The sequence below is a fragment of the Muntiacus reevesi genome, chromosome 5 (genome assembly GCF_963930625.1).
Source record: "Muntiacus reevesi chromosome 5, mMunRee1.1, whole genome shotgun sequence".
Taxonomy (NCBI): Eukaryota; Metazoa; Chordata; class Mammalia; order Artiodactyla; family Cervidae; genus Muntiacus; species Muntiacus reevesi.
The window spans coordinates 54,277,367-54,289,660 of NC_089253.1; the positions used below are offsets into that span (position 1 = coordinate 54,277,367).

The window sequence follows — 12,294 nt, forward strand, 5'->3', positions numbered from 1 at the left end:
TTCTTCTATTGTTGGATCTTGATTTATAAGTGCTTACTGATATGACATGAACCTCCAAAAATATGCTAACTAACCTGTCGTAATGGTTCATTGCATTCTGACCTGAGAAATCCCTGATTATGAAGTTGAGTTTATTGCTTTTTTTTTTTCATGAATGAACTACCTCATCTTAAAGAAGAAAAAAATTTAAATTCCAATGAAGTTGTTATATAAAAAATGAAGAAATATTGAGTATAATTCAGTGTTCTGATACATCTTTTTAAGTAGACTTAAAGAAGAGGGATCTGAGTGTTAATTTCTGGGATATCCATGGTATTTGGAGCTCTGCGGAGCTGTGCAACTAGACTAATGTTTTCATGATTTTGTATTTTCCTTAGGTTCACTTGCTCCTCTTATTGCTGGTAAGTTTTCTTAAATTCTTCAATAAAGCCTCTAATGGTAATTTATACAAATGTATGTAAAATTTGAGGTCCTGGAGAAATATCAATAAACTCAGATATGCAGATTACATCACCCTTATGGCAGAAAGCGAAGAAGAACTAAAGAGCCGCTTGATGAAAATGAAAGAGGAGAGTGAAAAAGTTGGCTTAGAACTCAACATTCAGAAAACTAAGATCATGGCATCCGGTCCCATCACTTCATGGCAAATAGATGGGGAAACAATGGAAACAGTGACAGACTTTATTTTGGGGGGCTCTGAAATCACTGCAGATGGTGACCGCAGCCATGAAATTAAAAGATGCTTGCTCTTTGAAAGAAAAGTTATGACCAACCTAGACAGCATATTAAAAAGCAGAGACATTACTTTGCCAACAAAGGTACGTCTAGTCAAAGCTTTGGTCTTTCTAGTAGTCATGTATGAATGTGAGAGTTGGACTATAAACAAAGCTGAGTGCTGAAGAATTGATGCTTTTGAACTGTGGTGTTGAAGAAGACTCTTGAGAGTCCCTTGGGCAGCAAGGGGACCCAACCAGTCCATCCTAAAGGGAATCAGTCTTGAGTATTTATTGGAAGGACTGATGCTGAAGCTGAAACTCCAATACAGCTGATGTGAAGAACTGACTCATTTGAAGAGACTCTGATGCTGGGAATGACTGAAGGCAGGAGGAGAAGGGGACAACTGAAGATGAGTGGTTGGATGGCATCATCAACTCAATAGATATGACCTTGAGTAAGCTCCGGGAGTTGGCGATGGACAGGGAAGCCTGGAGTGCTGCAGTCCACGGGTAGCAAAGAGTCAGACGTGACTGAGCGCCTGAGCTGAACTGATATATGCTGTGCTTAGTCCCTCAGTCGTGTCCAACTCTTTGCCACCCTATGGACTGTAGTACACCAGGCTCCTCTGTCCACGGAGTTCTCCAGGCAAGAGTACTAGAATGGGTTGCCATTCCCTTCTCCAGGGCATCTTCCCAATCCAGGGATCCAACTCAGGTTTCCCGCATTGCAGGCAGATTCTTTACCATCTGAGCCACCAGGAAAGCCCTGTATCCTGCCTGTTAAGTTTTTTCATTTGAAATCATAAGAAATTGTACTTTTTTTTTTAAAGTGTACTAAGGCTCTTACAATGTGCACTTCACATCACAAACTGTCACTTTTGGATAAGATGAAATGAATGACTTCACCAGCCACTCCCAGTTTTTAGTTCAAAAGTTTAGGTTTACTAAACGTTTGGGCTTCCCATATGGTGCACAGGTAAAGAATTCACCTGTCAGTGCAGAAGATGCAAGAGATGTAGGGTCAATCTCTCAGTTGGGAAGATACCCTGAAGGAAGTGACAACCTACTTCAGTATTCTTGCTTGGAGAATTCTATGACAGAGGTGCCTCACAGGCTATAGTCCTTGGGGTTGCAAAGAGTCCGGCATGACTGAGCTACTGAGCACCACGCACAAAACTTTCATTTAACTATTGGTCTTTTGCATGGTTTGGTTGCTATCAAAACAGACTAGTTTATTCTGCAGTGGCAAAATGTATTTCACAACTGAGAGTTAAATGATGTATGAAAAGTCACAGAATCCTGGTGTCCTGAGCTGCTAATTTCACTCCAGTGACAAGAATATCACTAATAAAGCTGAAAAGAACAGAAAAGCTGAACCTAAACTTGACTGGAACCTTGTGGTCAAATGCTTGGTGCTTTAGGATAAATATGAAGTGGATTAAATCCAAAATTTAAGCCCACATACAACTATTTTGGAATTGAATATCTGTATGGCTGAAGAAGAATAAGCAAAAAAGTCACATAATATTTTCCCCCCCACTAGGAACAGGCACCACAATCACTTCAAAACAATGTGGGTTACAATTTCTATCATTTAATACTCTGTTTTGTATTTTAGGTTTTTCTGCCGGGGTAGTAGCACTTTTTTGCTTGGGTGCTGTCACCTTACGCATGATATTAAAACACAGAGAACGGTAAGTTTGATGCCTGCTTGACCAAAATGCACAAAAGATTTTGACTTCTTTCCTGAAACTAAACACAGAAGCACAAGTTAAATGAAATAAATACTTCAATGTGATAACTGAAATAAGGTATCTTGTATTAAATAGAAGATCCTTTCTGTATGAACTTAAAAGATAACAAGCATTAATTTTATTTGAATGATATTTATACAGATAAGATTATATTTATTTATACATAATAAAAAATCTAAAAAATAGGGAAAAATCCCAGTCATAAAAGCTACTGATATTTGGTACTTGCCTATATGATTATTTTCTTATTTCTTTCTTTTTTTTAAACTGCAATATTGGCCTTATAGTCTCCTGCCTGAATTTTTTTTCATTTAGCCTATTTTTATATTTAAATCACATTTTCTTTTTACCAATTTGATTGCATATTTTTCTATCATATGTATCTATATTGTGTAGATTTTAAGCTGCTTCCACATTTATTTTCATAATAAATAAAGACAAGAAAAACTTAAAGAAACTTCTACATCTCCATATTTCCTTAGCTTAGATTCCTAGAATTCTAGGAATAAGTGTATGAATATTTAGATGCTTAGTTAATATTGCCAAATGGCTTTCCAGAAAGTTCCAACTTGGTCATATATCAAATAATTAATATATCTGGATATGTTATATTTCTGGATTCTTTTATTATTGTTTCATTGATGTGTCTATTTTTCTATCACAAACCACTTTGCATTCAAATAGTGTAGTTTTCTGATATAATTTCTGACAAGGCAAGAATCCCCTCATTATAGTTTTTAAAGATTTTCCTCCTTTTTCTATTTGTTCTTATAGGAGTTTTAGATGATTTGTCATTTTCTAAAGACAGATACATTGTGATTACATTTAAATCTATAGGTTAACCTTTGAGAATTGACATATTTTCTGTAACGCTTTCTCATACAGAAACGTACTAGGCCTTTCTATTTGTTTAAGCAATCTTTAAACAACTCAATTGTTGTTTTCATGACTATTTAAATATACTACTAGATTTCTACATTTTGCTATATTATGTTTATCATCCATAAATTAGACATACTTTTTCATTTTATTTTAAATTTATTATTAAAAAAATTGTATCCATAAAATATTATTGACAGAGTAGGTTATGTGATATTTGGTGGAGATGCAGTCAAATGGTCAGTACTTAGGAATTTTGATCAGAAAAGCTTTCATAGTGGAGAAAATGTTGCAGGTATGCCTCACAGAATGTAGACAAGTAGAGAAAAGTATTCCAAGTAGAAGGTGTAGTTTGAGTAAAGACCGAGGGACTTACCTTTCCATCATATATTGTAAGAACTACGTAAGCAATTGACATGCCTGGGGAACAGTATGTGTGATGCTGATTGAAGTTGAAGTTAGCATAGGTTTAAGTGACATAAAAGATCCCCTCTGATACATAAAATTTTATGGAAGTTGCAGAATATTCTGATAGGTGCAAAGGATACACTTTTAGCAAATGATATCATCAGGTATCAGCCAGGGAATGTTCTGTGTGCCCAGGTTCTTAAGGATCAATAAATGCTAGTGATAGGGAGGATAATCAGGTAAAGTCTTACCAAATCTCAGATAACTTCGAGTGGGGGATGATCAAATTGTGTCACCACAAACATGTCACCCACAAACTCCAGCAAAATTGCTTTAACAAGCCACATCACTTGGATCTGTCTAAATGATCTGATTGCACTCTTCAGAGTTCTATAATGCCTAGTGCAGGCATCAGACATGAAGGGGGCTACACTGAAATTATGTAATAATGGCATATTTGAACCTGAATAGTGTGTTCTAGGCCTGGAAGGGCATAAGCCCAGTAGGTGTGGCAAGGGTCTATAGTTGAGAGGTACTTTAGGCAGTAGTGTTTATCAGAGTTTATCACATAACCTTGGCTTTGTGAATGATTTCAGGAGAAATGGTGTTCTATGAATAAATAAGATTGGGAAATACTTGATTCTACATTTTTCTCATGGGGATTCACAATGACCATGAGACTATTTAAGGTCCTACACTAAAGAAGCCTATTTAATTTTTCAAAAACTAGTCTCTCAGACAAGTTGGGCTGCTGAACTTTTTTCTCATAAAATGCCTTTAACATCTCATGGGACTGATGTTTAACTGTCTTGGGGAAAGATGGTCTGAAAGTTAGATCATCAAAAGCCTTGTATGCCATGACAAGGAGTTGGTATTTACCCTGTAGAATCTTAAGCAAAGAAACAATATTTTCAGATTTTCATTTTTTTAAAAAGGGGCAGTACTGAGTTGTCAACCAAAGCAGCAGTGGTGAGGATCAAGAGGATGCAATAGATATAAGAAATATATTCAAGGGCTTCCCTGGCAGTCCAGTGGTTAAAACTTCACCTTCCAATGCGGGGGTATATGTTCAATACCTGGTTGGGAACCAATATTCCACATGCCTGCTGACCAAAAAATCAAAACATAAAACAGAAGCAATGTTGTAACAAACTCAATAAAGACTTTAAAAATGGTACATATCAAAAAAAAATCTTAAAAGGAAGTATTTTCACTACGAAGACAATAGGCTTTTCAGGATTTCAGTTCAGTCAGTTCAGTTGCTCAGTCGTGTCTGACCCTTCGTGACCCCATGGACTGCAGCACGCCAGGTGTCCCTGTCCATCACTAACTCCCAGAGCTTACTCAAACTCATGTCCATCACATCGGTGATGCCATCTCATCCTCTGTTGTCCCCTTCTCCTCCTGCCTTCAATCTTTCCTAGCATCAGGGTCTCTTCCAATGAGTCAGTATTTCACGGTTTAGTGAACTGCTAAATGTGGGAGGAAGGGGACACAAAGTCTGAATCAAGTGGGTGCCACTGGGTGGATCCAGTGGTTCACCAAAAACAGAGAGGGACAGGTTTGTGGTGGGGAAATGGTGCAGTTCTGAACTGCTACTCCAGGCCCCTCTTCCAGGACTCAAGAGAGAGGCCTGGACTCAGGTAGATGATGTTTAAATCACAATTGCAGCCTTGGTACCAAACAGAAAATAGATTAGAACAAGGATGAAAACAGATCTCAGAATGACAGTAATACTTAAAAGGCAAGAGGGGAAAGGAGCTGTCAGAAGTAAGAGGAAAGTTGGGAGAAAATGGCTTAATAGAATTCATGATAGTTAAAGGTCTCAAGAAAACAAACATAGAGATGTCATTTGCATGGATTTTGTCACAGGGAGTTAGAACATAATTTTAGTCAAGAGTAATTTAAATAGAAATTTAAATAAATAGAAAAGGTGTTCTCTATCTCCTTCCTTCCTTTTACAAAGTTTGCTATCAGAGCATTACATGTGTAGGAAAATTTGCAAACTCTGGGAACACCTATAAGCTCAAATAATTTATAATATTCCTGTCTGATTATTAAAATTATTAACAAAGTTATTAGCATGTTTAAATCAAATACTGTACATAAGAGCTCCAGTTGATTATGAACTAAACATATATGTTAAATTAAACTCCTAAGCATCACTCATTCTGTTTCCATTTTCTAACTGACTTCAGTTTGGTTTCTTATACTTAATACAGACACTTGAACTGCCTTAAATACTTTTTGTAAGAAAAATAAGTAATGAATCACGTAAAAATCAATGTCTACTAACAAAATTAAATATTTTGAAGTTATACAAACATGTGAAGAAGAGACTATGTTTTTCTTTTCTTCCCTTCTATGATGTTTCAATAAAACCTAAATCTCACATTAACCTAAAAAATATCTTTTGTAATAATTTTAATGTATCTTCCTGCTAAATATGTAAATTGACCTCTTAAATGTGAGAGTGAGTGTCAAGTTGTAAGTACCCTTAGTGGTAATCTTTCTTTCCTAGTAATTTTGTATTATTTTGTCTCAGAGTTCTGCATGATAGTACAATCACATTTTATTGTCTTTTGCTAATTTTGACAAAGTGTTTTAGAAGCACAGCAAAGTGCATGTGTTTTGAAAGAAAAAAAGTAAAAATGTCTTAAAAGTCATTTAAAAAGTTTAGTGCTGCATGATTATATAAGGATTTTGAATTAAATATCAAATATAAAAAAATTCTTTTTAAGTTAAATTGGAAGATTGGTCCTCCAAAGGTAAGTTTGTGATCATATTATAAAGTGAAAGTTTCTTTATAACTTTTTTCAATCTGGGGGTTCTAATTATTAGTCATTAAAAGATCTGGATAAAGCTGCCCAGTGGAAACTTCTGATTTGGACACTTAGTAGCTTAGCAAATTATTTTTATGGGTCTTTCCAAAAAATGGGGATTATAGTGATTACTTCATAAGATAGTTAAGACAATAAAATGAAATCATCCATGAAAATCACTTACCATGTGTTGGGAATTGCAAAAAGGAAAAAAACTGTTACACCTTTATAGTAATCTTCAGTGAATAAATAATTTATCTTTTCTTTTCTTTTTTTTCCATTCAGCAATTACTACACAAATACAAACCATAAAGAAGATGTTCATTTAGAAACACTAGACTTATACTCTGCTGATCCATACAGCCCAGCAAACTAATCAGAAGACAAACTGGTATCTAATGAAGTTTTAAATATTTTTATTAATTTCTATGTCAAATTTTCTTTCAATTTATATTTGTCAATAAGCATAGTACTAAATATATATGGGTCTGTTGCATAGGTCTTTAATAATCATGCACAAAATCTGTTAACTTACTCATTGCCAACTCATGTCCCTGTTTTTTTTTTTTAATTTATTCATCTATTCAACAAATATTTAGATAAATAGCAAAAGAAAAATCAATCAATAAATAAATATTGTGAAAAAAAAAAACAGAAAAGGGGTTAGGTAGGGAAGGATAGATGGAAGGGAAGTCCTCACTAAGAAAATGACAGTTCAGCAAAGACTAGTGTGAAGAAAGGACTCAGCCTTGCTGAGGAAGAAAAAGCAGTAAGTACAAAGAGTGTAATAAGGTGGTATGTTCCTGCTGCGTTGGAGGCACACACGGGGAGGAGGGTGAAGATTGTCAGCCCTATAGAGTATGCTAGGTCATTGTAATGAACTTGGTGTTTATTCTGAGATGAGAATCATTGAAGGATTTGAAGCAGGGAAGCAGATGATCAGTTTAACTGCTGCATCAAGAAGAGAGTGTAGGTGCCAGGGGTGAAAGATGATGCCTCCACGTGGACTCTGTCATAAAACTCTAATAAGTTGTGAATGGCTACTACCAGCCTGGTGAGGAGAGGTCAGATTCTTCATGCATTTCTGAGATAGTGACAGTAGAATTTGCTGACAGTTTGTATCAGGGCATGAGAGAAAGGGAGAAGTCAATGATGATGCCTGGATTTTTTGGCCTGAGCAGCTCAAAGTATAGAGTCGCTGTTAATTAAGACAACTGAGAATGAAATCAGGACCAGAGAGAAACATGAGCAGTTCACTTTGGAGATGTTAAATGTAAGATATCCACATCCAGGTGCTAAAAAGATAGCTGGATGCACAGCTCAACATTTTAGGAATAGGATCAGACTTGGGATACAAAGTTGGGTCTTGTCAGTGTATGCATATACAGAATAATGAAAGCGAGTAAGGTCAGTGAAGGGAGTGAGATAGGCAAGGGAAGAAGACGGGTCCAAATGCTGAGCCCTGGCTGCTCCAACATCAAGAGACATGGAGTGGGGAGCAGCTGACACCGTAGAGCATAGACGCCACTCTGATACAGGAGGGAGCCCCAGAGTGTGGTTTTCCCAGAGTCATGCAAAGAGAGAACGGTAAGGAGGAGGGAGGAGAGACGTTGCCAGATATGCTGATAGATCAAGGAACATCAATGTGAAAACTGACCTGTGTTTAGCATAAGATTTGCTGGTAATCTTGATAATAACAGTTTTGGTGTAGAGGAAAAGGAGCAAATTGGAGTTGACTGAAGTGAATTTAAGAGACAATGAAAGGAGAGGAATTGGAGATTTCTCTTTCAAGGATTTTTTCTATTGAGAGGAGTAGATAAGTAGAGTAATGGCAAGGATAAGAAGCAAAGGGACATATTTGTAAGAATGGAGAAATAATTGCTATTCCCATAAGCTGAAGAGAATGATCTAGGGGGAAGGAAGGAAATGATAGGGAAGGAAAAGGAAAAATTGTGGGAGCAATGTCCTAAGCTAGGAGGAATGGGATCTAGTGTTCAAGCGGGAGGTAGGCCTCAGACAGGAGCACGGCCTTAGTAACAGGAAAGGGAGAATGCATGGGAGCAGATGAAGGCAGGTGGGGAGATGTGATTGGGAAAACACACATAGAAGTCCTCTTCTGATGCCTCTACTTTCTCAGTGAATACAAAGCAAAATGACCAGCTGACAGGGAGAGTAGAAAAGGAGATGTTAAAGACTTGAGGACAAGGAGAAGGTATTAATTTGTCACCATGAGAGGTGAAGTCTGAATGACAGGGAGTACAGAAAGGTTGACAGGCAACATGAAGAGTCCCCCTGAGGTTTCCAGGAGAAAATGGGGGTGAACAGTCGAAGGTTTGCTAGGCCCAGGCCTTATGCTAAGGTCTTTCATGCCTTATCTCATTTAGCCTTCACTGCAACTTTAAAAGGGGTGTATTATTCCAAGGTAATACCTGAGTGGGCATATAATATCCTCGGTGACAAAACCAAGGAGAAAAGATTCTCTTGACCAAAGACTTGGGGTCAGTAATTGACAAAAGTAGAATTCAAGCTCAAATCTGACTTCAAGCTGCTTTCTCCTATGTAAGTTATAAAATATAAAATGAAGATACCATCTCTACCCTCTTGGGACTTATTTTAGTCAGAAAAATAAGACATATACATATCATTGTGTAACTTTAAGTGCCATAAATTAGACAGAAAAACTGCTGTGGCAGTTGAGGAAGAAAAGATTCCTTGTTGCTAATGAGTTGCAGGAAAAGAGAAGAGGACAGGAGTGACCATGCCAGAGTGATCTCTAAAACCAAAGCCCTGGGGGCCCAAAGTAAAGCTATTGTGTAAATATTTGTTGAATGAATATTTGAGTAAGTTAGTATGAGACCATTGTTTTAATTGCTTCCTCATTTATTTTCATTCATATCTATCAACACAAAACTTAATTATTATTTGCATGCTTCATGTAATATGATGAAGGACCATTTAATTGAATGATATCTTCTACTAGGCTTGTTGCTCCACTGTTTATGGCACTTATAATTGGTTTATGTAGAGATAAGGTTAACACTCATATTTAAACTTTGAATTGCATCACTGCTTTTTATGCTGCCTCCTAAATAGAAATTAATCTATTTCAGTATGCCTCATTGCTTGGAACCCAACTGAATATCAGTTGGAAAGAAACCATTCTACTGTCAACAAGTGGATTAGTATGGTCTCAACATCAGTGAGATTGTTTCATAAGATTTAACTCCTATATGCAATCAGTCTCAAGCACAACAAAGAAAAGTGGCCTGATGGTAAAGATGGGAGCCCAGTTTCACTGCCATGCGCTCTTCAAGGACTTTTTGAAGCCTCACCTGTGATGTACTGGAGACAGGCTATGGCTATAAACAGTTACGTATCTCTGAAGAAGTGTCACATTTTTAAGGAAGCCACTAAAAAGAGCTTTCCTTGTGTCTAGAAAGAATCTAGACACATATACTGTAATCAGCATACTTACTGTTACCATATACTTTTAATTATAGTGTGGTTTTAATTATTTAAGCAAAGTATGAAGCATATCCTCTGGTTATGATAGGCATACATTTGTTGGGAAGCCTGTTTTTATTTTAATAAAAGCATCTTTCTCTGTTTTAGTTAAACATCTCACATTTATTTCCACTTCATTTGAATTTTTCTCATCAAATATATTTTGCTTTTCTATAATCACTCAGTAATTCCAGTTTGCACATCTTTTTTAAAATTATGGGAGTCAAGTTTTAATTCTGAAGCTTAACTCTGAGGTAACTATAGTTGCTTGTAAAATGTCATTTGATAATGTGTACATTAGTCATTCAAATATATTTTATCTTTTAAAAAAAAACTTGCCTTTTGTGATCTTTTTTCTGGAGTCAATGAACTCTTGAATAACAGACACAGTTTTGGGGTTTTTAGAGTTTGTGATTTAACACTTATGCATCCTGGATCCCACCATTTTGTCATGTTAGTCAAACTCTTAACCCACAAACTGAATTCCCTCATCCTCAACACTTATCCAACAACACCTTCCCCGAGTACTCTCATTCTCTCCCACCACACTCTAAATCTGGCTGTCAGTGTTCTCTGTTCCAGTAATTGAATTATTCAGAAAATAAAATCTTACTCATTCATTACCACAGATTTACTCCCACCCTTCTAGATTCTGTAGGCTGTTTGACATATTTTTAAAAAAAAATTATAGTAAAGAAAACATGTAACATAAAATTTGCAGTCTTAACTATTTTTAAGTGTATAGTTCAGAAGTGTAAGTATATTCACATTGCTATGCAACAGATCTCCAGAACTTTTTCAATTTACAAAACTGAAACTCTATATCCATTAAAGAGTAACTCCACATTCCCCTCATCCTTCAGCCCCTGCCAACAACCGTTCTACTTTCCATTTCTATGAATGTCATAACTACTTCAAGATACCTTATATATAAGTTGAACCATACTGTTATTTGTCCTTTTGTGATGGGTTTATGTCACTTAATATAATGTCCTCAACGTGCACCTGTGTTGTAGCATGTGTCTACTTTAAAATCTAATTATCCATCAATGAACATTTGGGTTGTTTTCACCTCGTGGCTATTGTGAATATGGCTGCTATGAACATGAAAGGGCTTCCCAGGCGGTGCTAGCAGTAAAGAACCCATCTGCCTATGCAGGAGACACAGGAAATGCTGATTCGGTCCCTGGGTTGGGAAGATCCCCTGCAGGAGGACATGGCAACCCACTCCAGTATCCATGCCTGGAGAATCCCATGGACAGAGGAGCCTAGCAGGCTACAGTCCATAGGGCTGCAAAGAGTCAGACATGACTGGAGCAACTTAGCCCCCCCACACACATGAACATGAGTGTACAGATATCTCCTTAAGAAATTGCTTTCAATTGGTATGCAGTTTGGTATCTTATTCATTCACAGTGCCATTTTCACTTCTCCAACTCATTTGTTCATGCACGTCAAGCCATCTACTATAACTTGTTGTTTAGTCGCTAAGTTGTGTCTGACTCTTTGTGACTCCACGGATTATAGCCTGCCAGTTTCCTTTGTCCATGGGATTTTCCAGGAAAGAATATTGAAGTGGGTTGCCATTTCCTTCTTCAGAGGATCTTCCTGACCCAGGAATCAAACCTGTGTCTCCTGCATTGCAAGTGGATTCTTTACCACTGAGCCACCTGGAAAACCCCATGTTATATCTTACCACCTTCCTTATCTTAGCAGAGGATGAAAACATCACAGGATAGCTTTCTACTTCCTCTTCCTTAACCTCTCAAGTTTATCTATCCTTATTCTCGCATTCCACTTACCACTTTGTACAGACTATATAGTTTTCTCATCCCTTTCTGTTTCTTCCAGGACATTGCTCCCTCAGTTATACTTCTCTCATCACTGTCTGCCTTTTTTCACCTACAAAATGTGTTCAAGCTAGAACTTATTCAGCTGCAGGTGACAGAAATCCATCTCACACTGGTTTAAACCAAGAAAGAATTTTATGTCGCATGACAGAAAAGGTCAAGGGTGCAGCTTGTTTCAGTCAAAATGGGAATTAAATATTCAAATCATATTCTTAGGAATCTGTTTCATTCCCTGGTTTTGTTTTTTCCTGCTGGCCTCATTCTCTGGTGGTGGTGGTTTAGTCACTAAGTCGTGTCCAACTCTTGTGACCCCATGGACTGCAGCCTGCCACGCTCCTCTGTCCATGGGATTTCCCAGGCA

General features: G+C 37.0%; 1 protein-coding gene across 2 annotated transcripts in view; it reads left to right on the plus strand.

The window, feature by feature from the left end:
• Positions 1 to 10,373, plus strand: part of CR2 (complement C3d receptor 2) — a 46,188-nt gene extending 35,815 nt beyond the window's left edge. For both annotated transcript variants that reach the window (XM_065938304.1, XM_065938305.1), the window contains 4 exons: positions 378 to 401; positions 2,335 to 2,410; positions 6,865 to 6,970; positions 9,690 to 10,373. In XM_065938304.1, coding sequence (XP_065794376.1) covers positions 378 to 401; positions 2,335 to 2,410; positions 6,865 to 6,955 — 191 coding nt within the window. In that variant the 3' untranslated portion in view covers positions 6,956 to 6,970; positions 9,690 to 10,373. The remainder of the gene's footprint in view (positions 1 to 377; positions 402 to 2,334; positions 2,411 to 6,864; positions 6,971 to 9,689) is intronic.
• Positions 10,374 to 12,294: the final 1,921 nt, after the last annotated feature.